This window comes from Alosa pseudoharengus, unplaced genomic scaffold, assembly GCF_046254945.1.
Source record: "Alosa pseudoharengus isolate Yale_2024_CS ecotype anadromous, Long Island Sound unplaced genomic scaffold, YU_APseudo_1.1 YU_APseudo_1.1_scf_1, whole genome shotgun sequence".
Classification (NCBI taxonomy): Eukaryota; Metazoa; Chordata; class Actinopteri; order Clupeiformes; family Clupeidae; genus Alosa; species Alosa pseudoharengus.
In genome coordinates, this window is record NW_027468564.1 from 4,875,234 (window position 1) to 4,902,366 (window position 27,133).

General features: G+C 41.1%; 3 protein-coding genes across 11 annotated transcripts in view; all 3 read left to right on the forward strand.

Annotated features, from left to right (window-relative positions):
- Positions 1-27,133, forward strand: part of LOC143135426 (NACHT, LRR and PYD domains-containing protein 3-like) — a 331,615-nt gene that overhangs the window by 231,001 nt on the left and 73,481 nt on the right. The window lies entirely within an intron of this gene.
- LOC143118589 (NACHT, LRR and PYD domains-containing protein 3-like) lies at positions 147-12,025 on the forward strand. Its single transcript, XM_076279981.1, has 8 exons — positions 147-424; positions 563-587; positions 1,943-2,220; positions 2,378-2,406; positions 2,956-4,783; positions 4,947-5,120; positions 11,774-11,944; positions 12,004-12,025. Exons 1-8 carry the CDS (start codon positions 147-149, stop codon positions 12,023-12,025), a joined length of 2,805 nt encoding a protein of 934 aa, XP_076136096.1.
- Positions 147-27,133, forward strand: part of LOC143117364 (NACHT, LRR and PYD domains-containing protein 3-like) — a 41,135-nt gene continuing 14,148 nt past the window's right edge. The window contains exons 1-7 of the mRNA XM_076279287.1: positions 147-424; positions 563-587; positions 1,943-2,220; positions 2,378-2,406; positions 2,956-4,783; positions 4,947-5,120; positions 11,774-11,944. Of these exons, the coding sequence (XP_076135402.1) occupies positions 147-424; positions 563-587; positions 1,943-2,220; positions 2,378-2,406; positions 2,956-4,783; positions 4,947-5,120; positions 11,774-11,944 (2,783 nt within the window). The remainder of the gene's footprint in view (positions 425-562; positions 588-1,942; positions 2,221-2,377; positions 2,407-2,955; positions 4,784-4,946; positions 5,121-11,773; positions 11,945-27,133) is intronic.

Genomic DNA, 27,133 nt, shown 5'->3' on the forward strand with positions numbered 1-27,133 from the left:
CTGCACGACATCACAATATCCTCAATATCAGAGTGCTCCTTTAAGGGGCTTACTTCAACGGTGATAATGACTAAATGGGCACCGTGGCAAACTGTCTAGGCTCAGAGACCAACTATCCGTTTTTGTCTGTATGTCAGGTGAGCATCATGGCTGTGAACTCTCTGGACCTGCTCTTCAGAACTCTGGATGAGTTGAAGAAGGCAGACCTAAAGCGGTTCAAGACGTACCTGTCTGAGAGGACAGTGGAGGGGTTTGAGCCCATCCCCAAAGGAAGGCTGGAGGACAGTGACGCTACAGATGTTGACGCTACAGATGTTGCCTCTAAAATGAAGGAGGCCTATGGGGATGAAGACTCAGTGAAAATGACTCAGAACATCCTGAGGAAGATGAACCTCAACAACCTTGCAGACAAACTAGAAGAGAGGTAGATATACACAACTCGTACACACACACACACACACATACACAATACATTGATATTTCTCCAGTGCTCTTATGAATATTTTTATGTATTTAAATGAATAATTGTAATTCATTTATAATTTTTCCCATATTTCTCCAGGAAGGTTGCAGAGTCAGGAGAGAGAGTTGGTGAGACTTTAACACATTCTACACCTACCTGTAACTCATGTTTGAGTACTGAGTGCACTTGAATGATTTCTTAAAAAATATTTTATTTTGATATTTTGTATGAGAGGATGCAATTGTTCAAGACTCTATTAAGGAAGACGGTTAGACGGGAAGACTTTTTATAACTAAAATATAATAATGAATCATAATTATGATCATTATGGACATAGATCCATAAAACATCACTTACTACAGTAAATGTATAAGTCATGCAACAGCTTATGTGTGAATTATTCTAGCTGAGTACAGTGGATTGATTTCTTATTACGCTTCTTTTTTTTGGTAGATGCAATTCTACCTTATAAGGTGAAAATCAACTCCATCACAGAAGTAAGTACACAGACACATAAGGCAAGTATTGTACTTTGTGACACCTCCAAGTGGGCAGGTTAATGGTAATTGAGAAAGTCATCAATTTTGCATTTAACATAGAGGAGAGGTATGTCTGCCCTCTAACAGTGGTCTTCTCCTTAATGGAAATCCTGAGCAAAACTGAGCCAACTAAATGGCAATATAGTTTCACTCCAGACGCAGTGTAAAATTAGTGGCCAGGATTACAGGGCACCCTTATGGTTGATTTTTGGTTCTCAGAGTGCAGAACATGTATGATAATGTAATTTGGAGGTGGGTCCAACAGGAAAGAGATTAAGAAAACGTTAAAGTTTGGTTAAACAACAGGAAATAGAGTGTAATATAACATATTTCTCTTTTTTTCATCAAAGTCCAGTATTTTAAAATACCAGGTTGATAATATTGAAATATGGATGTAAATTAATGGCACACTTTTCAAGTACCGTCACTACAGTTGAGTATGCGCTTCGACTGCCATACCAACGGGCCTGGCTCTTTGGCGTTGCGGTCAACCTGCAGGTTTAGTGCCCTGGAGACCCGGGTCACTGCTCTATCCCTTCGCTACTAATGCTTTGATCAGAAACCAATGCTAACCACTGTGACTTCATGTATACTGAACAAAAAATATAAGACTAGACTAGTTCTCGCAAGAGCACAATTCGAATTGTCTCTGCAAGAGACTCTGGCAATAAGTAATGATGCACATTTCATCTCGTGTAACCAATCACATCAGTGTATCTGATATAGGCGGGCCAAAAGCGATTAGTCAGTAAACGCTGGTCGTATTGTGTTATCCAATTGCGTGCAGTGAGATTTTCAAATGCACGCTTGGTGCCACCCCTCGAGTTGGGCCATTACATTATTCGTAGCCATACCCTAAATCTTTCAGATTGGGTCTGGTCCTCAAGGGTAAGACTAGACTCCAATAGAGACTAATTATCTGTATTTGTCTGTGTGTCAGGTGAGCATCATGGCTGTGAACTCTTTGGACCTGCTCTTCAGAACTCTGGATGAGTTGGGGTCTGCAGAACTGGAGCGGTTCAAGACGTACCTATCTGACTCTGAGGGGACCATGGAGGGGTTTAAGCATATTCCCGAAGGAAAGCTGGAGCACAGTGATGCTACTGAGGTTGCCTCTATTATGAAGAAGGCCTATGGGGGGGAAGGCTCAGTGAAAATGGCTCTAACCATCCTGAGGAAGATGAACCTCAACAACCTTGCAGTCAGACTAGAAGAGAGGTAGATATACACAACACACACACAAACACACAGACACACACACACCATACACAGCAGTATTTTTCCAGTATTGTTTGTATGTATTTAAGTAAATACATTAATAAATATAAATGCATTTCCAAAGAATTTCTCTTTTTGTCTTGCTATGATTCTCCAGGTATACTGCAGGATCAGGAAAGAGAGATGGTATGACCTTATTCTACACCTACCTGTACCTCATGTTTGAGTACTTCTAGCTGAGTGCAATAAATGTTATGAAATATAATTATTTATAACTAAATTAGCAATTTTTCATAACTATGATCATTATACGTGTACATTATGTTTTTGCACAAAACATTGATCATAATTTTACAATGTTTTTTTTTTTCTTTTCACTTTTTTATCAGAGGGTGCAAATGTTCAAGACTCAAACAAGGAAGATGGTGAGATTTTGATAATGACACAATACTAAGACAATTATGATGCAGTAATAATCTATAATTAATATATCCATTATTATTATTATTATTATTATTATTATTATTATTATTATTATTATTATTATTATTATTATCATCATCATTATTGTGGACATAGATTCAACTTCAATAAATGTGTAATATACAGAGTTTGAAAGTAAGTAGTTTCACATGGTCATATTTTAAATGCTACCATGTATGACAAAGCATGACTAAGCAAAATATATGAATTAGTTGAGAGCATTTCAATGATTTCTTGTTTCTTTTACTCCAGTGGATGCAAGTGTACTCAACGTCAAAGCAAAACACAAAAAGTGGATGATAGAGAAGTTTGGTAATGTTGAGTGTATTGAGGATGGGAAGAGCAAAACACTCCTGAATAAGATCTACACAGACCTCTACATCACAGAGGGAGAGATTGAAGGCGTCAACACTCAACATGAGGTTTGCAGGATTGAAACACAGTCAAAACTCCAAAGGGCACTCAAAGACAAAATCAACTGTAATGACATCTTTAAGTGTGACAAAATCCGAACTGTGATGACCACAGGCATTGCTGGTATAGGAAAAACTGTATGTGTGCAAAAGTTCATTCTGGACTGGGCAGAAGAAAGGGCCCACCAGGATGTTGATTTCATATTTGCACTTCAATTCCGACAGTTAAACTTGAAACAAAATGAGTCATACTCTCTTCTCAAACTCCTCCTTGATTTTCATGAACTGAGTGAAAAGGACATAAATCCACATATGCTTGAGAAGTTGAAGATCATATTCATCTTTGATGGTCTGGATGAGAGCAAACTCCCCCTAAATGTAGAAAAAAGCATTGACATCTGTGATCCCCTGATGACAGTGTCAGTAGATGTGTTGATAACCAACCTCATCAAAGGCAAGCTTCTGTCTAATGCACTTATCTGGATAACCTCCCGGCCAGCAGCTGTCAAACGGATCCCTGATAAATGCATAGACAGGTGGACAGAGGTGCAAGGGTTCAGTGACCAACAGAAGGATGAATACTTCAAGAAGAAGATTGAGAATGAAGCTGAAGCCAACAAAGCCATCACTCACATTAAAAGGTCAAAGAGCCTGTACATCATGTGCCACATCCCTGTCTTCTGCTGGATCTTAGCCACTGTACTTCTGAAAAAGATCAGTCTTACCAGCACAAGTGACTTGCCTCAAACACTCACTGAGGTCTATATCTGTTTTCTGCTCACTGAGACAAACAGGAAGGGCCAAAAATATGGTAAGGGCTTTGAACGAGATGATAATAAACGTCTGGAGTCCAACAAAAAGGTTATTTTAAAACTATCTAAACTAGCATATGAAGAACTGCTGAAGGGTAATATCTTGTTTTATGAGGACAGTTTGAAAGAGTGTGGCATCAATGAAGAAGACATTACATTGTACTCTGGTTTGTGCTCTGAATTCTTCAGGAGTGAGTATGCTGTTGACCAACAAAAAGTTTATTGCTTTGTGCATCTGAGCATTCAAGAGTTTCTGGCTGCATTGTTTGTGTTTCACTCCTTTGTGAATAAGAACACAGAAACCCTGAGACAATTTGCCTCACAAGAATCTACCTTTACAGCAATAAAGAAACGTCTGCATAGTTTATTCAAGGAGGGCTCGAAAGCCCCTTCCAACCTTTCCATGGCTGATTTGTTCAGAGCTGCAATAGATAAATCCTTACAGAGGGAAGATGGAAGTCTGGACCTTTTCCTTCGCTTCCTCTTTGGCATCTCAGTTGAGTCAAACCAGACACTCTTACAAGGCCTTCTGACACACAAGGAGAGCAGCTCAGACAGCCTAAAGGAAACAACCCAGTATATCAAAAGAATTCTGAGTGAGGACACTAAATTCCCTGAAAGATGCATGAATCTGTTATTCTGTTTATTGGAGATGAAGGACAACTCCCTTCATCAGGAGATTCAGCAGTACATGAACTCTGGAGAAGAGCTCTCACCTACCCAATGTTCAAGAATGGCCTACATGCTTCTAGTGTCAGAGGAGCCACTGGATGAGTTTGACCTGACAAAGTACAAGACAACAAGTAAGGGTCGTAAAAGACTGCTTGTAGTCCTGAAGGTTTGTAGGACAGCACGGTGAGTAAGAATAGCAGCTCTGCGTAATAAACTACAGAACAAGAAAATAGTAACCAGGTTATAATACTGGCTTTGTCTTTTAGGATATAGTGGTGATGTAATATCTAGTTAATTAAATTAATGTAGCAATAATTACCCTGCCATGTGTGTTTTGTTGCTGCAGATTAGTTGGTTGTGATCTCAAAGAGGATTCCTGTGAGGTTCTATCATCTGCTCTTAAGTCAGGAAACTCCCAGTTGAAAGAGCTGGACCTGAGTTCTAATCCTCTGAGGGATTCTGGAGTGAGGTTGCTGTCTGTTGGACTGGAGCATACTAAGTGCAGTCTGGAAATACTGAGGTTAGTGAATATGATGAGGTCAACAAAATAGCATTTAAAGGGACATTTCACCCATTTGCATTAAGCTTTGTATCGTTAGAAACATATTTTTGAATGGTCGTGCATCATTCCCTCATTTTTCCCTGAGATGGGAGAAAACAAACAACTCCCAGAATTCCCCGCCTTTCACTGCTCTTCATTGCCCTACCAAGCCAACCCCAGGAAGTAGCTACAAGCACACAGAGGGACTCATTAACTCATTGAATGCCAAGCTGTTTTCGGGAGCTTTGTCCTAGAGTGCCAGCAATCTAGACCATTTAGATTTTTGTACAGCCACAGCATATTCTGTGTTATAGCTATGAACACATACAACGTCTCGTTTAAAAGGTGAGACTTTAAGCTCTCGGTGGGTGCAAACCGTGTATTTCTACACGCCTCTGTTCCTGAGAAATCCCAAGCTAAACAGTGGCTAGTTTTCATCAAAATCGCTGTTTTTTTCTAGAAATGGAGATATAACGTCTTTCATGAAATATGAAGCGTTCCCTGTTACTTGTGTAAACTTTCCGGGAAGTGATCTGGCAAGACTGCCACCTAGTGATAGACCCACGAAAATGACCTGGTTTTGACCTGACGTGCATGCGTCACTGATTCGACCCAAAGCGGCAACCGAGTTATGATAAAATGTCCAGATAAAATGTCCAGATTGTGCGTTTTCATGAGTTTTCGATCGTCATATATTTCATTTCCATTAATCACAGAGTTCCCAAAATCACATATAAGGTGTGTTAGAGTGTTTAGTTTCATAATTAAAAAAAAAAGCTAAAAACGTAATATTACGTTTTTGGCACTCAACGCATGGGAAGGAAAAACGTAATATTAAGTTTTTGGCACTTAATGAGTTCTTAATGAGCATTCTGGCATTAATAAAAATTCTAAAATTAAAACGATAATTTTTTATGTTGCACTCAATCTTGTGACCATATCGAAGGTTCTGCTGTTTGTATGGGATTTTTTTAAAAATCTCTATTTTGCGAACCATCATTAGGCTGCTTGTTCGCACAAAAATCGCATTTTACATATTTCCATGTCAGATGTCCCGCGAATTGACAGCATAGGCTAGCATATCCGACATGTGCTACTAATTTGTGCAATAATTTGAGAGTAATGTTAGGCTACATTCCTTCAAGCCGATTTTCACGATACTCACGAGCCCGGGCTTTCCCTACTAATCAACAGGCAGGTCTTGCTGCAGGCCTCCTGTTCCTCTCTGTATTGCGGCTCGTACAGGCAGCAATGAACATCGGATTTGTGCACCATATCTTCAAAATACCCTTTTGCCATATCAGTTTCAAAACTACCATCCGCCATCATAGTTACTTATCAGGTTTCTCCGCAGACCAACAGCCTTGGGGCACTTGGGGCAGCCTGGTTAGGGCTTCGGGCTTGTAACCGAAAGGTTGTTGGTTCGATCCCCGACCAGAGGGAAAAATGTGGGCAGGGAAAGTGGCTGACCACTGCTTACCTATGCCCACATCCATGGCTGATGTGCCCTTGAGCAAGGCACCTAACCCCTCACTGCTCCCCGAGCGCCGCTGTTGTTGCAGGCAGCTCCCTGCGCCGGGATTAGTGTGTGCTTCACCTCACTGTGTGTTCACTGTGTGCTGAGTGTGTTTCACTAATTCACGGATTGCAGAAAATGCAGAGACCAAATTTCCCTCACGGGATCAAAAGAGTATATATACTTATACTTATAAAATGTCATATAAATCAAGCTAGGAATAATAATATATCAACAAACTCCTCTGTAAGAATTTCCTAAATATAGTTAGACATATAGTTTGGTGTATGTACGTGCTTCTTAAGTGGAGATTTCGTGCTCAGAGTAGGAGAGGAAACTCATTTTGAGAAAACAGCCTTGAAACAGCCAATGAGATTCTGTTCTCAGCCTAGACACACCTTTGAACTTTCGCGACAGAAACTTTAAGTTGAAGACAACCAAGCTGCCTGTCTGGCGCATCCTAAACACAAACTGCATGCGTGAAACAAACACTAACATGGAACTTGTTAGACAATACATAAGAATACCAATAAATACATCTACTCTGATAAGAGGTTAAATTGGCATAAATCAATTTTGTTTGTGTAGGCTATCATCTGGAAACTATAAAGTCTTTCTATGCAGCCCATCGCTTGTCGCTTGCATTCATGCCAGCCCTTGTCTTGCATTATCTTCACCTCTGTTATTTTAGCAAGCTTTCGTTTCCTGCCATTGATTGGGCTGTTGCGCAAAGAAATTAATTAGGGAGTTGATCTGCATCTCCATTTACCAAACGCTATAGTTTTCTCACAAAATACTCAGAGCCTAAATCAGAGCCTACTTTTTTATCAACCTGGGGCCAGAGATAATGGCCTTTGGCGAACAGTTTAGGCCTACTCAACAAGGGCGATTCTAGGATCAGACACCCCCAAATGTCCCGTGATAGTATTTTGTGAGAGGTGGTGCTGATCATATTACCGGGGGTTCAGGGGTGTCTCCCCCAGGAAAATGTTGAAATTCTGGCTGTTAAATACACCATTTTAACACAGTTTGGAAGGAGCAGAAATAGAGCAAGCAGGGCCCGTCTTCTGTCTGACTCAGATGACATGCTACCTGTTATCATTTTTTATGAATTAAGAAGTATGTATTGATCAGGGACACATTTAGTTTTTTTTTCTTTCGGTCCACGGATCCATAACACCATTCAGTTGTTCTGCAAATTAACAGAAGCACCAGGCATAATCTAGCCTAAATTTGTGGCTCAGTGGACCAGCAATCTACCGAGGAGGCTCATCATAGACCATATATCATAGACAGAGAAAGCATATGCAGTTGCTTCGTACAGCACATGTTTTAGCACGTTTTTTTTTTTTCGCGGACCGGCTAGGTTCAGCCCATGGCCCGGCACCGGTCTGTGGATTGCCATTCACACTGCCATTGAAACGCCTCTGAATGCAGTCTGCTGCCCTGTTTACCGGCAATGCTACAGCAGAATTAAGCTGCCATCTCATGGCGAAAAGTTGAAATACATTTCACGCAGCTGCGTGAATCACGGGAAGCGCAAATGAAGTAGCCACTTCTAAATGTATCTGCTCATCCAGTAGATATGTTCACCTTAAGTTTCGTCTCTGGTCAAAACGTGTGTCATATTCATAGCATGTAGGCTAAGCCAGTGTTTCCCAGACGTTGACTAATCTGCGGCGGGCCACCACGAAATCAAAACCTGCCTCCACAGAATAATGTTCTATGTTGTACTATTTAAATGAGATAAATCCTTTCATTGAGCTGCACTTTTTTATCCTTTCCTTCAGTTAAATCCTCTCTCTCGCAACAAACCCGCTGCCCCTCTTCTGCATACATTTCACAAAACATCAACAATTGCTGCGCACAAAAAAGTTGCGTGAACGGGGCTGAAATGTGCGTATGCATCTTTCCCCGCCAAAGTCAGGATTTATTAAAAAAAATCTTTGCGGGAAAAGATGTGCATTTCTATGCATCCTTTCGACTGTCCATAAAGCTTATGCAAAGTTTTTCAGGCATGTAAATCAGCGACATCTAATGGGGAAATCACAAAATAAAACTCAGAGGGCATAAACAAGATCTCAACACTTCAACATTTCATTACGTTACTACCTTTGTGATCACTCTCATTCATTCATATCGCAGGCTATGAGGTTTGTAGGTCTACAGGTCTACAGGTCTACACTAAACTGCAAACATTTTTAGTAAATTAATTTAGTAAGATATTGATATTGATGTTCCTTAATAATATTAATATAGCTTATCATGCCTCTCCCGACAGTGCGATCTACTAGGCTACTTGTGCTGACTACTAGCCTTAATGAAGTTCATGTTCACAGTGTAGCTTAGTGTGAAATTCATTCGAATTAATGCAAATTATTTTATGTGGACTTCTGCTGATATTGACACCCACGGATGTGTAAGGAGATATTGCTTTTGTGAACAAAATATAGGCCCTAGGTCTCCCTGAGTCTTCTAGAACATGTATTCTATTAAAACGCACACCGTTGAACATCGCTACACTAACTTTACGTCTTTCCTCTTATTTGAGACACAGATTACTACACTGCAAGGTATTCTGAGACAACCAGACATCCAGCTGATATGAAATAATGCCCCACACATTTTATTAGCCATACAAATATTAGTACTTTGCACCTTATGGTGCACTGTATATGATGAACACATGGCAAAACATAGGATACAGTTATTAACAGTTGGTAGGCCTACTTGTTTCACATAGGTAGGCCTACATTTGCCAAATGTCATATTATCACTGTCTGCCAACTTCCAGATTGGACTTCCTTCTCCAGATTGATGTGTTGCCGCCATCATTTCAACGATAGCCAATAAAATGATCGGTATAAATGTTATTTATGTTAATTGAATATTAATTAATCCTTTTGCATTGACCTTTTATGGGATATTGTGGGACGACAATGGGAGAAGTATGGCTCTCGTGTACGCACGCACACTTCAATGCAGGTGGGTATTTATAAGCAGCCCCCTGCGTAAAGTTGTGTGCCGCGCGGTTTTATAAATCAGAATAACTGAGTTTCGGGCATACGCAATGTTTCAGGGAAGAATCTACGCATAGTTTTATAAATGAGGCCCCTGGTTTTTGGCTGTTTCCACGAGCATTCCACATCAGTTATACTCACGTTGTGAATAGCATGCACAAATAAAGCAGCAGCATAACTGCACTTGAAGACCCCTCCTGGACATTCACACTCCATTGAACGAATGTTGTTACATGCACCAATATAGATCTAAAAATAACGGTTTGAAAATGTTATTTTAAATTGCAGCAATGCTTCAGTATAGATATATTTTTCATATTGATTTGGTTAATTTGCACATTTAGAAAAGCATAGCATCTCAAGTCGGTAATAAACATCACAAGGTCTAGCATCTAGAAGAGGGGGCAACTTAGGTTGACAGGCAACTTCTGTTTACAGTAGGCCTACCGGCTAAATTATTTTTACACTAAAATGGAAAGCATTCACTTTTGATGTTTTGGATCAATAGGAGGTTTGTACATAAATAAAATAAAAGCCACTCCTGTTGACAGTAACGTTATGTAATCAGAACAGATTAGGCCAATTTACTGTTAAAGCCGTTACATTATAAACTGTATCTTTCATGCTAACATACTTTTCCTTTTAATACCCCAGAAGAATACATAAACGCCTCGACATGTTTTGATCGGTAGTGATTTTTAGACTGTGTAACGCTTTGCAGTGCTTTGTTATATTTGCTCCATTCATCTGATCCAAATAAAAAATGTGTTCAATAATCCAATTTTACATTTTTTTAACTGGTCAGCAAATAGATAATTGCTGCTATTTTCTAAATGTGTCATTAGTAACGCAATATAAAGAAAAACTGGATTGGAAACAAAAGTAAAATTCAGTTAATATTGGATTTTTGCCTTTTTTACAATCTTTGTTGGGGTGAACCACAAGGGTAGGGGGGTGCCCTGATACATATTGGCGCGTGGTGTTGGTGATCACATTTTATCAGCGGATGAGATGGAGGCCTATCAAACACAGTTCTGCTTGAATCTAGGTGCCAAGCGATTGATAATGTCAGCTCGAGATCAGAACCTCAGATGCAGAGGGAGACATTGCTGCATCCTTACACTTATGAGTACGTGTGTAGAATGTTCATGTTCTTGGAGGCTTTGGAGACCTACATGATCCAATGGACTTGAGCCGTAGTAGCCTATAGCAATGTAGGCTATTTGCTGTTGAAATTAATAAATGGATACACTGATAAATTAGGCATACTCACTGTTGTGTCTTTGTTTAGCCAAATGAAACCTAGTCTAGCGTAAAGTGTTAAATAAACAAAAATGTCTCGTGTCAAACAGTGCTTGGGGTAGCCTGTATAGCCTAGACTGACGTCGATGGCAAAGCTGCTTTGGGGACTTATTTGCTATGGTCATGGTATTCAAATATACTGTAGATATGTTCAACATTGGCTGAAGTTATGTTTAATGTGCCATCTCCCAAAAATCAGCGAAGTTTTAGTTATTAATCTCTAAAGTAATGAGTCAAAATCACGCACAACTTAGGCGGTGCTCTCTTCCACCATCTAGCCTGGCCCAGCTAGATGGTATTCTCCCCCAGGTGCTCGTGGTTCAGTCCAACCTAAAGCTCTGACTAACTTCTGAACAGAAAACCGTAACTGTGCTTACTTGAAAATCAAGATGTGCAACAATAACCCATTTACTGTGCCATCCTACAGAATGGATAACGGAATTTTAAGTCTATTTTTATATTTTTTTCATGTGAATTCTGCAAATAGAACATAGCACTGCAAAGCGTTACACGGACCATTTTCACCTCTTGAAATTGATTTATTCTCGTTTTCAAAAAACAACACAATGAAGCAATGGAAAATGGCAAATACTTAATTGAGAAATAGAATAATAAGAATAAATAAAAAATCTAATAAATGTGGCCATTACAATAAAGAAATAATATAAAACAAAATAGATAGCTGCAGCAACTACATGTGGTGATAATCTACACTAAATCAGTGTAAGTGAATTATTTGACCAGTTGAGTATGGCGACAGTAGTGATCTGATTTGATGTTGTGTTCTTATGCAGGCTTGCTTATTGTAAACTCACAGATCAATCTTGTGAGATTGTAGCTGCAGTTCTACAGTCACCAAACTCCCTGCAACAGCTGGACTTGAGTGAAAATGACCTGGGTGATCTTGGAATTCAGCTTCTCTCTAAGGGACTGTCCAGTTCCAACTGCAAAATACATACATTAAGGTGGGTGCAGACATGTATTTGTCTTAAATTTCTTTGTCTTTATTCTTTTAAATTTTCAGGGGTGTGATTCTTCCAGATTAATCTGGAATTGCGGATTTTCTTCACGCAATTCATATAGATCTGCCTTTTTTAAAAGGTCAGATGTATATTTCTATATAACAGGGGTTCTCAACCTTTTGCAAGCTAGGCCCCCTCAAAGCTGGTTCATTGTAGTTGCCCCTCCTAGCTCAGTAGCGGTAGGTAGGCCTATTATCCTTACTAGGCTAATGCTATATAATTATCTGTGGTTACATGCTTTATTGTTGTTATTATTATTACTATTATTATTATTATTATTATTATTATTATCATTACCAGGCTATTGCTATAATTGGGAATTGGCACCAGACCTCTGATATGAATGTATGGTTTATTATTGTTATTATTACTAGGCCTAATAGTAGGTATATCATCTGCATTTTTATAGACGCTTGCATGTATATACTTTCAGTGTTGCGCAGGAAAGCATCGCGTAGGAGATTCACACATGTACAAAGTATTTGTGCAGGTACATATTTTTTCCACACGTGTACAAAATATTTTTACAGATCCGCATTTCCCCCCACATATGTACAAAACATTTCTACAGATACACATTTCTTTCACACAAGTACATAATATTTCTACAGGTACATATTCTTTTCACACATGTACAAAATATTTCTACAGGTACAAAATTTCTTTGCATATGCAGATCTCCTTTTGCACAGCTGCAAAACTTTATTACGCATGTGAACACAAGCTCTCAATATTAAAGAGCCTATTTTGACTCCATACATGTAGGCAATGTTAATGTAAGACCTGAGCCTTCTTTACCTTGCATAGATCCTCAATTCTTGGCGCAATGACAGATAAATCATTTGTGCACAATTGCGGTATTTTGTTTTGAGTAGTCATTTTTTGAGATTCCTGCCTCACACAAATATGTCGACGCAAAAGGGAGGAGAATCTTCAAGGCGAAGAGTTCCTTCAGCCTACTGTCACTCTTAAGTTCAATAAGCTCTTCAGTTCAATAAGCTGTTCCTGCATATCAATTGACAGCTTGTTTGCTCTGCACACATGGATCTCGAACCCACACAAAAGAGCGATAATCCTCTGTAAAGTACGTGACAGATTGTTTTCTCATTGCTGACAGGTGCTCAGACACTGATTGAAATAGAGAGGAGAACTTGTGTGACGTGCCTGAATCAGTGATAAAATCTGCAAGGCTGGGGAACATGAGCAGTTCCCTCGACTGATGCGGCCATGCCAGAGGTCAAATTTTTGTGTGAAGGCATTCACTCTGTCTGCTAGGAGCAAAATATGAGTTTCACGGCAAAAAACAGGTTGTGTCCATTCAAGCGGTCAAATATATCAACCAAATGGGACAGAGACGCAAGCCATTCGGCTGTAACAGCCAATCGAAATTTGCGGCGAAGCCGCCAAACAGGAAGTGAGCTCATATCTCAGCAACCCTTGCATGTATCAAAGCCAAACTAAGTGCATGGACTCAGGACCCAATCAGGGGGACACTCAATAAATCTGGTGACCTTTGACCTCTAGGGGGCGCTGTAATTAAGAAACATGCCTTTTGGCCTGTAGCTGCTGTTGTGTTTGGAATTAAAATGTACTAGTGGTGTCTGGTAATGCTGTTGGAGTTCCTTAGGCCGACCCAAGTCAACTTGTGATGTCATCGTAATTGATTCGGCCGCCATATTGGATTTAATCAAAAACACGTACAAGTTTTCACAGGTCACAAATTTCAGCGGATCCTCACCAAAATGGGCAGAGACCATCTTCAGACCATAACCTATCTATATATTGCTTTCTGGAACAATTGACAAAAGCTTTCGCCCGTAACAGACAATCGAAATTGGTGGCGAAGCCGCCAAACAGGAAGTGAGTTCATATCTCAGCAACCCTGCCATGTATCATAACCAAACTTACTACATGGAATCATGACCCCATTAGGAGGACGCTCAAAAACTTTGGTGACCTTTGACCTGTAGGGGGTGCTGCAATTAGCAATATTGCATTTTGATCTGTAGTTGCTGATGTGTTTTATCGATCTTTTATTTTTTGATGTGAAACTGATGACAACATGTTCCATCCAGTTAATTCTAATGCGTGCGTGCAAGGGCAGGGCAGGGCAGGACGGGATGGGACGGGCTGGGGTGATTAGGTGGGGGGGCTGGCTGGCGGAGGCGGTGGCAATACTCAGCTCTGTTTCAGCCCTACAAAATCAGTTATGTTTGATGTTATACTTGTTGAAAGTGTTGATCGCGAGTGTCTGCTGAGTTCTATCTTGTCGCCGTGGCTACTCCGGCCTATACTGCTTGGCCCCCTCATTGCTGCTTGCAGCTATATTTATTATTATTATTATTATTATTATTATTATTATTATTATTATTATTATCAGTAGGCCTATTATCATTACTAGGCTATTGCTATATAATTATCTGTGGTTACATGCTTTATTGTTGTTATTATTATTACTATTATTATTATTATTATTATTATTATTATTATTATCAGTAGGCCTATTATCATTACCAGGCTATTGCTATAATTGGGAATTGGCACCAGACCTCTGATATGAATGTATGGTTTATTATTGTTATTATTACTAGGCCTAATAGTAGGTATATCATCTGCATTTTTATAGACGCTTGCATGTATATACTTTCAGTGTTGCGCAGGAAAGCATCGCGTAGGAGATTCACACATGTACAAAGTATTTGTGCAGGTACATATTTTTTCCACACGTGTACAAAATATTTTTACAGATCCGCATTTCCCCCCACATATGTACAAAACATTTCTACAGATACACATTTCTTTCACACAAGTACATAATATTTCTACAGGTACATATTCTTTTCACACATGTACAAAATATTTCTACAGGTACAAAATTTCTTTGCATATGCAGATCTCCTTTTGCACAGCTGCAAAACTTTATTACGCATGTGAACACAAGCTCTCAATATTAAAGAGCCTATTTTGACTCCATACATGTAGGCAATGTTAATGTAAGACCTGAGCCTTCTTTACCTTGCATAGATCCTCAATTCTTGGCGCAATGACAGATAAATCATTTGTGCACAATTGCGGTATTTTGTTTTGAGTAGTCATTTTTTGAGATTCCTGCCTCACACAAATATGTCGACGCAAAAGGGAGGAGAATCTTCAAGGCGAAGAGTTCCTTCAGCCTACTGTCACTCTTAAGTTCAATAAGCTCTTCAGTTCAATAAGCTGTTCCTGCATATCAATTGACAGCTTGTTTGCTCTGCACACATGGATCTCGAACCCACACAAAAGAGCGATAATCCTCTGTAAAGTACGTGACAGATTGTTTTCTCATTGCTGACAGGTGCTCAGACACTGATTGAAATAGAGAGGAGAACTTGTGTGACGTGCCTGAATCAGTGATAAAATCTGCAAGGCTGGGGAACATGAGCAGTTCCCTCGACTGATGCGGCCATGCCAGAGGTCAAATTTTTGTGTGAAGGCATTCACTCTGTCTGCTAGGAGCAAAATATGAGTTTCACGGCAAAAAACAGGTTGTGTCCATTCAAGCGGTCAAATATATCAACCAAATGGGACAGAGACGCAAGCCATTCGGCTGTAACAGCCAATCGAAATTTGCGGCGAAGCCGCCAAACAGGAAGTGAGCTCATATCTCAGCAACCCTTGCATGTATCAAAGCCAAACTAAGTGCATGGACTCAGGACCCAATCAGGGGGACACTCAATAAATCTGGTGACCTTTGACCTCTAGGGGGCGCTGTAATTAAGAAACATGCCTTTTGGCCTGTAGCTGCTGTTGTGTTTGGAATTAAAATGTACTAGTGGTGTCTGGTAATGCTGTTGGAGTTCCTTAGGCCGACCCAAGTCAACTTGTGATGTCATCGTAATTGATTCGGCCGCCATATTGGATTTAATCAAAAACACGTACAAGTTTTCACAGGTCACAAATTTCAGCGGATCCTCACCAAAATGGGCAGAGACCATCTTCAGACCATAACCTATCTATATATTGCTTTCTGGAACAATTGACAAAAGCTTTCGCCCGTAACAGACAATCGAAATTGGTGGCGAAGCCGCCAAACAGGAAGTGAGTTCATATCTCAGCAACCCTGCCATGTATCATAACCAAACTTACTACATGGAATCATGACCCCATTAGGAGGACGCTCAAAAACTTTGGTGACCTTTGACCTGTAGGGGGTGCTGCAATTAGCAATATTGCATTTTGATCTGTAGTTGCTGATGTGTTTTATCGATCTTTTATTTTTTGATGTGAAACTGATGACAACATGTTCCATCCAGTTAATTCTAATGCGTGCGTGCAAGGGCAGGGCAGGGCAGGACGGGGTGGGACGGGCTGGGGTGATTAGGTGGGGGGGCTGGCTGGCGGAGGCGGTGGCAATACTCAGCTCTGTTTCAGCCCTACAAAATCAGTTATGTTTGATGTTATACTTGTTGAAAGTGTTGATCGCGAGTGTCTGCTGAGTTCTATCTTGTCGCCGTGGCTACTCCGGCCTATACTGCTTGGCCCCCTCATTGCTGCTTGCAGCTATATTTATTATTATTATTATTATTATTATTATTATTATTATTATTATTATCAGTAGGCCTATTATCATTACTAGGCTATTGCTATATAATTATCTGTGGTTACATGCTTTATTGTTGTTATTATTATTACTATTATTATTATTATTATTATTATTATTATTATTATCAGTAGGCCTATTATCATTACCAGGCTATTGCTATAATTGGGAATTGGCACCAGACCTCTGATATGAATGTATGGTTTATTATTGTTATTATTACTAGGCCTAATAGTAGGTATATCATCTGCATTTTTATAGACGCTTGCATGTATATACTTTCAGTGTTGCGCAGGAAAGCATCGCGTAGGAGATTCACACATGTACAAAGTATTTGTGCAGGTACATATTTTTTCCACACGTGTACAAAATATTTTTACAGATCCGCATTTCCCCCCACATATGTACAAAACATTTCTACAGATCAGATACACATTTCTTTCACACAAGTACATAATATTTCTACAGGTACATATTCTTTTCACACATGTACAAAATATTTCTACAGGTACAAAATTTCTTTGCATATGCAGAACTCCTTTTGCACAGCTGCTAAACTTTATTACGCATGTGAACACAAGCTCTCAATATTAAAGAGCCTATTTTGACTCCATACATGTAGGCAATGTTAATGTAAGACCTGAGCCTTCATTACCTTGCATAGATCCTCAATTCTTGGCGCAATGACAGATAAATCATTTGTGCACGATTGCGGTATTTTGTTTTGAGTAGTCATTTTTTGAGATTCCTGCCTCACACAAATATGTTGACGCAAAAGGGAAGAGAATCTTCAAGGCGAAGAGTTCCTTCAGCCTACTGTCACTTTTAAGTTCAATAAGCTCTTCAGTTCAATAAGCTGTTCCTGCATATCAATTGACAGCTTGTTTGCTCTGCACACATGGATCTCGAACCCACACAAAAGAGCGATAATCCTCTGTAAAGTACGTAACAGATTGTTTTCTCATTGCTGACAGGTGCTCAGACACTGATTGAAATAGAGAGGAGAACTTGTGTGACGTGCCTGCATCAGTGATAAAATCTGCAAGGCTGGGGAACATGAGCAGTTCCCTCGACTGATGCGGCCATGCCAGAGGTCAAATTTTTGTGTGAAGGCATTCACTCTGTCTGCTAGGAGCAAAATATGAGTTTCACGGCTAAAAACAGGTTGTGTCCATTCAAGCGGTCAAATATAACAACCAAATGGGACAGAGATGCAAGCCACATAGTGTCATCCAGATGCTTCACCAGATCTGATTTAATTTTTGCCAAAAACCACTTCACCTCCTCTCGCATCTCAAACAACCACTGTAACACCCGCCCCTGGAGAGCCGGCGAACTTCGTGCCCTATCTCCTGACAGAGGACCCCAAACAAGCCAGAGTTTAGCGCCCATGGCATTTTTTAGCAGATAGAGCTTTGCAATGGACCAATGCAATGTGTCCCTACTTGCTGAACGCGAGCAGCTAGGCCACGCTCACCGCCCGTCATTGCCTGTGCACCATCCGTGTATAGGCCAACGCATTGGTCCCAAGACAAACCATTTTCACGGATAAAAATATCAAGGGCATTGAAGATGGCTTCTCCTGTAGTGTGCAACTGAAAAGGCCGGCAAAACAGGACATCGTCCTCAATCGCCTTGTGAGGAGCTGTGCCTGCCCAGCAATATGAGTAGATTCGTCCAGCTGCAGCACGTAGTAAGGACTCTTTTTTATGAACTCTATCAGTTGCTCTCTGATATCATTAGACATGTCTGAAGTTCGATTCCCGCCCTGTGGTCCTTTCTGGATCCCACCCCTGCTCTCTCTCCCATGCTGAAAGTCACGCTGAAAGGCATATATGATTCTAACTGTCTCACGGAATTGCATTATGCACACTCAATTCTCACTGGTATCTGCTAGACAACAAGTATAAAAACATGATTAGTTCATAGATTTCACATGTAAAATACATTTTATACAACCCCACCCCCATTTTGCCTGTTCATAATTCTGAGAAATTCTTGAATTGTCTGGCTGACGCTGAAACATTTTCTTCCCCTGCTGAAGGGACATCACGTCTTAATTCGAATGGACCTCCTTCTACAGTGAATGGAAGCTCAGTGCCAAAGTGGTAGATCAGATATGGCTACGATATGGCAGGATGTCAGTGGATCTGTTCGCTTCACACGACACAGCTCAATGTCCTCTGTACTTTTCTCTCTGGGACTAGAAAGCGCCCCTCGGAGTAGATGCGCTAGCCCACGAATGGCCGAATGTTCTCCTCTATGCATTTCCCCCCATAGCACTGATTCCCCCCACCCTAGCCAGAGTGAGGGAGAAGTAGCTAACGCTGATTCTAGTAGCACCCCGGTGGTCGGGGAAAACACTGGCTAGCGGAAATAATAGAAACGCTGTACAAGGAGCCGTGTCAAAAGGGACCTGCTGTCTCAGGCGAAGGGAGAAATCCTTCACCCCAACCCCAAGAGACTGGCTCTATGGGCTTGGCCCGTGATCACGACTACGTTGGTTTTGAAGGGAAAACAGTGGGTCAGCATCCACTAATATGCCGTTTCATGAAAGGAGCATGTCGGAGTTTGCCGGTTTCAAAACCGTTTGCTCCATCGTGGGATCTGTCCATGGTGCTGGAGGCTATTTCAGTTCCGCCATTCGAGCCCATGACAAGCGTGGATCTTAAAACGCTCTCACTTGAAACTGCGTTGGTATTAGCCCTGGCATCAGCAAAACGTGTCAGTGAACTGCATGCTCTCTCGGTGCACCCTTCATGTATGCAGTTTGCATCGGGAGACTGTGGGGTGTCCCTGTGCCCGAACCCTGCGTTTATACCCAAGGTTATCCAGCCCTGCATTCCTCTGGAATTGACGGCTTTTCGGCCTGTGCCTTTGGATTCTCCGGAGCAGCAGCGCTTGTGTGCACTGTGTCTGGTCGTATTTATGTGGATAGGACAGCGGCTTTTAGACAGAGTGATCACTACGCAGTGACTTTCACACTGGATTGTGGAGGCTATCTGTCTAGCATATTCCAGTAAAGGCTTGGCAGTCCCGGCTGGTTTACGCACATTCCACGAGAGGTCTGGCGACATTGTGGGCCCTATTTGAGAGTGTGCCTATGGATGTGGTGTGTAGGACGGCGGGATGGTCGTCCTACCATACATTTATCAGGTTTTATAGATTGGATGTCACAGCGTCACCCTTATCGCATGCCGTACTTAGGGTGGGCGCGTGTACTAATCCAGGGCCCTCGGGCTCACAGTCCTAATATGGTTGGTTCAAGACAGGCTTTTGTGCAATACGGGAGCTACGTTATCCCATAGTGAGACACCGAAACGAATGCTTGAAAGAGAACTTTATGTTACTTGCGTAACCCTGGTTCTCTGATAGCATGAGTGAGGTGTCTCACCACAACACCCTCCTTGCTGTGTGAAGCGAGGAAGAGGTGTGCTTGTTTTGAATGACCTGGTGACGTTGTGTGTTCCTATATATACGGGAAGCGGGGTTGGCTCTAGACACAAGCGTCACAGCTGCCAGCCAATTGGGCTGGCGTAATGAGATAATGCTTCTGAGGAGAGGGGACGTATCCCATAGTGAGACACCTCAATCATGCTATCAGAGAACCGGGGTTACGCAAGTAACCTAAAGTTTTGTCATAATATGTATGTGTATTAAATGAGAAACCATCATATTATACTACAATTGAGAAACCATCATATTATACTACAATTAAGGTTTTATAATAAGGTGTACATGTATTGAATTATTTTGTCAATGAAATGATTCATCAATTTTACATTTTACATAATATGTAAAACAAACAAATAAACAACAGCAGCTGGCTAATCTACAACCACAAATACTCTTGGCAACTCAGTTTCAGTAGCCTGTTAACTTCACTTGGCCACAAACCAAAAGCGTCTCTCAAAGAAGGCTACTATGCCTTTAATTTAAGTTCAAAGAAAAGAAGAACAAACAAAAAGCGCTGCCCCTTTAAGAAATACAATGCATTTCGATAAACAGGAACAAAAAACATAGGCTAGGCCTAGGCTACTTACAAACTCATTCAAGGCAACCCAGCCTTGAATGAGTTTGTAAGTAGCCTAGGCCTAGCCAACCAACGCCGCATAACAAAAGAAAATAAGATGAGGGAAGCGGTAAGCATTAGCTACTCTACTGCTTTAACTTCACTTGGATATAAGGCTTTGGCATGCACAAACCAACACGCAAAGTTGAAGAACGATCGAAGGCTATGTGTGCACGCCGGCTCTTGCAACAAGTCACTGTTGGCTTGTGAGCTGGAAAAATCAAACTTCGATCAGGCCAATCATATCGTGTGTAGAGTCGGTGGGCGGGCTTAACATAATGATGACAGAGTTGTGACGGTTCCACGTGAATTCCTTGCTACTTGAAAACAAAGAAGATGGGTGCTGTTGCTGGAAAACAGAGGTCTTTGAATCGCGACTGGAGTTAAGCGTTTTTTTTTAAGTTGGCGAAAGTTTGATCAACTAGCCAACTAGCTCCACTGGTGGGAAAGCGCATGGGACTAATGAGATGTAGGCAGTGTTGGGAAGGATACTTTCAAAAAGTATTCTGTTACAGAATACAGAATACATGCCCAAATATGTATTTTGTAACGTATTCAATCTGAGTAACGTATTCTGAATACTTCCGCATTGAATTGCAATGCAGCCATCAAATTCTGCTTACTAAGCAGGCCTATTCTGGTGTGTTCTTCTGCTCCAAATGGCTGAAGTGTTAGGCCCACATAGGAGAATGTAAAGTCAACTAAGCTACCTGATACAACTTTAAAATATCAAGGTGACCAGTAAAACTACAGCAGGCGACTAGGCTAGGAGGAGGGATGTCTGTTTCTGTCCAGTGAAAGATTTTGAAACTGACAGGGACAGCTTGTCCCCTCCAAGCAAGCCAGACCAGGGAGCTCTATGCATATAGCCCCTGATGGTTTGGATTTCATAGAGCGTAGGCATGTTCAACACCTCTTGTCCAATGCCCAAGTTAGACAAACTATTATATATAAATATCTAATACTTGGCTCTACACCGAAGGCAGTAATGATTTACTTACTTGCTGAGAGAAATTGGAGCAAATCATAGAACTTACTTGCCTGAGGTCCTGTAGAAACTCTTTGTTTGAAGTTTGATACCCTTTCCCTTGATATTGCCATGTCAAAACTAGGTAAATATCTTTAATCAGTTTGATTCTCGATTAGTTTGTCAACACCGTCAATTGTGTGTCAACACCGTCAGTTGTGTGTCAACCCCGTAAGATGGAGGTTTTTCATTTTTATGTGTGCACAAAACCACTGATTATATATATTAAAAATAAATTAAGGTAATTTAAAATGGCTTATTCCAAAACAATGTAAAATTATATTTAATTTAATTTATTGTGCTTATAGAGCGCCAAAACATAACACATGTATCATGGCGCTTTACAGAATGTAGGCAATCAGAGAAAGAAGGAAAGAAAGGAAGAAAAGGAAAGCAAGAGAGAGGCCCATGGGTAACAGGGGCGAGGAAAAACTCCCTAGAATTGGAGATATATATAGGAAGAAACCTCGAGCAGATCCACGACTCAAGGGCCTGACCCATCTGCCTAGGGTCAGTACATGACAGTAAGGTCTGTATACATGACAAATGCATATGATAGTCGGGTGTAGAGAATAAGACATGGTGTTAAGCACTTGAGCTGAAAGTTACAAGAGGTGGGATGATTACGTATCCGTTATGGTAATTCGTTATTCCTGATTTAGTGACAGAAAGTTCAATAGTCCAGCGTTGGAATTGTCCAGGGGAAGGGAGTTTTCGAGGGGCATGTGGTGGGTTGGCTGATGGGCCAGTAATCCGGGCAGAGTTGTCATAGGCTGGTGGTGGGTCGCTAGGCTGTACGGGCCAGGAGTCCAGATAGGGGGCAGTAATAGGGCAGTCGAGGATGGGACTTCAGGTGAGATGGGTGAGAGGAGGGCCAACACACGGATGGTTGAGGACTGGTGATGATATACCTCACAAGTGAGGTACAGTAAGTGGGAAGAAAGAGAGATGTAGAGTGGGTTAGTATTACTGAAAATCAAAATGGTTAATGTCAATAAGTAATCAGTAGTACTATATATTGTTATAGTATACCATGGTGGGAATAGGCAGGAGAGGGAGAGTTGAGAGAGAGAGAGAGAGAAGGGGGGAGAGGAGAGGGGGGGGGGTTGTACGGCGTGACACATGAAAAGTCCATGACAGCACTATGCTATAGCAGCATAACTAAGGCATGGTGAGGGGTAGTCGACACCAGCGCAGGTATGGTCCGTGACCACCATCGCACGCGCGACTGGGGTGCCAGTCACACGAGGACTCAGCAGGCTGGTCCATTCCAAAAAAACCCTGGGGTGGGTGAATTTCCACGCACCATACCTAACTATGGGAGGCAGTAAAGAGGTATGTTTTAAGTCTAGACTTAAAAATAGGGAGGGTGTCTGCTAGTCGAATTGAGGTAGGAAGATTATTCCAGAGGAGGGGTGCACGATAGCTGAAAGCTCTGTAGTTCTTGAGATTCTTGGAATTACAAGAAGGCCAGTATTCTGTGATCGTAGCGATCTTGGTGGGTTATATGGGACTAGGAGATCTGTAATATATTCTGGTGCCTGGCCATTAATGGCTTTGTATGTTAGAAGTAATATTTTGAAGTCAATGCGACTTCTAACAGGCAGCCAGTGTAGAGATGCCAGGATAGGGGAAATATGTTCATATTTTTTAGTTCTAGTGAGTGTGCGAGCAGCTGCATTTTGTATAAGCTGTAAGCTCTTTAGACAGGTGTTATTGCAGCCAGCGTATAGAGCATTGCAATAATCAATCCTTGAGGTGACAAAAGCATGGATTAATTTCTCAGCGTCTGGTAGGGATAAAGACTTCCTTATCTTTGAAATGTTCCTTAAATGATAGAATGAAACTTTGGTAATCTGTTTTATGTGATTACTTAGTGATAGGTCTTGGTCAATTGGAACTCCTAGATATTAAAAGTGTATACAATGCAATTTATCACTAAACCTTGCTAAGGCACACCATTTCTACACACTTAAATACTTTACAGTGTTGTTGAATTGATCAAACACACAAAAAAACAAATTTGCATGTGTCAGATGGAGTTGACAAATGACAAGTTACTAAGTCAGTAAATGTCATTTTTTTATAAAAAGTGGTTAATAAAAAACCTGTTCCTTTTCAGGCATGATAGATGAGATCTATGTTTATGATGATATCCAATTCAAATTAATGTAGTATCGATTTTTTGTTTGTCACTTTTCAAAAGTACTTTTGTCCCTTATCTCAAGAATCAGTGATATATATATATATATACTGCCAAAAATTAGGGAGATTTCCGGTTGTTTACGGGGACGAAAATCCCTCTTTCCATGCAGTGAACCCTGCTTATATCATTGTGCAAGTGTCATTCTACTTTTGAGCTTATTTGTGAGGCTTAAAATGTCTGAACTGATCAAATCTCTGTCATATTAGTTTATGATGAAGCAATATGGCACAAGTGAGAGTGGGGTTGGTAGCACATGTAGCCATGGCTTTTATTTGGCCTCGTGCTGCAGGTGCTCACAGCCATGGCAATATCTGCCAGATCATGCCATATTGCTTTAATACAAAACTTTTACTACCAACAAGTTGAGTTTAAAGATGCCACATTGCTTTTTCTATCATTTATTTACATTTTTTTCATTCATCCTCCTCCCCAAATATAGTTCCAATCTTCCAATAGTTCAAACACAACACTTCACCAGAGAGCCAATTTCAGGTTGAGAGAGGCTATATGTCACCGGTTCCGGCACCGACAAGAGTGGCAGCCTACTCAGTAGCTCCGTGTCTTAGTGTTTGTTTCTACGTCTTTTGTTTACATTTTACTTCGCAACTTTTTGGATTACACACTTTGAGGAGTGTTTTTATTCTATCCTATGGATACGGACATATTACAACTCTCCAGCGACAGCAAACTTGTGTACACAAGGAACCAGCTGATCGCACTACGATGGAATGCTGGCTGTGTTCGCGAAAACATCCCAGAGGAACTGTGGTGCTTTCGGGGTTGCAGAGCGGGAGTAAAAGTGAAGACGAGGCGTCGGGAGAAGAAGTGGAGATACAAGCCCTCAGTTCCATCGATTGTGATGGGAAACGTGAACTCACTGGCTAACAAGACTGATGAACTGGATGCCCTGGTAAGAAACCAGAAGTTGTACAGGGAATGTAGTTTGTTATGCTTTACGGAGACGTGGCTAACAAGCCATATCCCCACTTCTAACGTTGAGCTGCCCGGCTTCAGTGTAGCTCGTTTGGACAGAGACTTTAAACTTTCTGGCAAAAAGAAGGGAGGTGGACTGGTGCTGTACATTAACAATAGATGGTGCAATTCCGGACATGTTACAGTGAAGGAGACTGTATGCTGTAAGGATGGAGTTATTATCGGTTAGTCTCCGTCCGTACTACATGTCTCGCACGCAATTGCTGTCTGTGTTTATGTTCCACCTCGAGCTCTCCCGGATACAGCGTGTGACGTTATCCATCTCTGGTGACTTCAATCACATAACACTGGATTCCACACTCACAACTTTCTACCTGTATGTTGACTGCCCTACAAGGAAAAATAGGACAATAGACCTCATGTATGCAAACGTGAGGGATGCATACAGCGCAAACCCCCTCCCCCCACTGGGAAAGTCAGACCACAACCTCATTCATCTCCAGCCAATGTACAAGCCCAAAGTACAGAGGCTACCAGTTGCCACACGCACCTTCAGGAAGTGGACACCTGAAGCGGATGAGGCTCTGAGAGACTGCTTCGAGTGCACTGACTGGAGTGTGTTACAGAATGGAGAGGACTTAGAGGTCACAGAGTGCACAACTGACTACCTGAACTTCTGCATGGACATTGTTGTTCCCACCAGAACTGTACGCTGCTTTCCCAACAACAAGCCTTGGATAACCAGCAACGTCAAGACCCTTCTTTTTTTTTTTTAAACCTCTTTTTATTGAAAACTATAGATTATGAACAGACACATCTGTACAGTTACAGGAGTTTTTCTTTTTTTTTTACACACAAACCACCCCCCTCCCAGCCCACCCCAGCCCACCCCATCCCACCCCGACTGGACCAAATAAGAAAATTACATTTTAACAGTACAGACAATTATAATGGAAAAACATACTTGGAATTAAAACATGAATACAAATATGATTTCTGTGAAGGATGGCATGCTTTCAAAACTATATCATGACACACCATCATGGATTACTATAGTCAGGTGTTTATATAGTGCAGCTTGAATATAGGGGAGGGGGGCAGTCATTCCTCTAGAGTCAGCCTGGATGGCCACTTACTACACCGGTAAGGCTTGGAGGTTACTAAAATATGACATTAGTGATCCCCATACTGAGAGGAATTTGTTAGAACCTCTTATTGTGAATTTGATCTTCTCCAGATGCAAAAACATCATTACATCTTTAAGCCACTGTGCTGCAGTGGGTGGGGCGCTTGATTTCCAATGTAGTAAAATTTGCCTACGTGCCAATAAAGATACAAATGCTATAATGTTAAGCTGTTTTCGTGTCAAGTGTGTGTCTTCATCTGGTACACCAAATATGGCGATCATAGCGCATGGTTCTAAAATCATCTCAAGAACTTCAGATAATACATCAAATATAGTTGACCAGTATTCTACCAGTGTATGGCATGACCAGAACATATGTGTCAAGTCAGCTACATTAGCATGACATCTTACACATTTGTTGTCTACATTAGGATAGAATGATGATATCTTAGCTCTACACCAGTGTAGGCGATGTACAACCTTGAATTGGATTAAACCCAGTCTTGCACAGGAAGTGCTGTTGTTCACCCTTGTTAGAGCTTTAGTCCATACGTCTTCTGAAATTTCAGTTCCAAGTTTCTTTTCCCATGCATTTTTGATCTTGCCTATCTTAACATGATCACGTAACATAATCAATGAGTAGGGATGTGCTGTGAAACCTTTCAACCAGGAAGGAACTTCCAAAAGTGAGTCCACTAGGGACTTTGTTGGAAGAGCCGGGAAGTGTGAGCTTTGGCTTTTAGCAAATTGGCGAGCTTGAAAGTAACAACATAGGTCAGTTTGTTGAAGGTCATACTGGTCTAATTTGGCTGGTAAAAACGTATGATTGTTACACAACGGGCTCTGTATCAGAAGTGTTCCCCTCGTATTAGTTTGCATTCTGAACTGAGTCCATATTCTAAGAGTGGAGATGACCACTGGGTTAGATGTAAACTGTAAAATCTTGATAGGAAGGCTAGATGAAGCCAGAGCATGTAGAGAGGACGCCCTGCATGACCTGCACTCCAACTCACACCAGTCTGTATCTGGAGACTGCACCCAATATGTTATTTTGTGGATGTTTGCTGCCCAGTAATAGTTCCTGAAATTAGGGAGGGCCAACCCACCTACTGCTCTTGGTCGCTGGAGTAAGTCTTTGCCTATCCTAGAGTTCTTACAATTCCATATGAGTTTTGAGATTAATTTATCT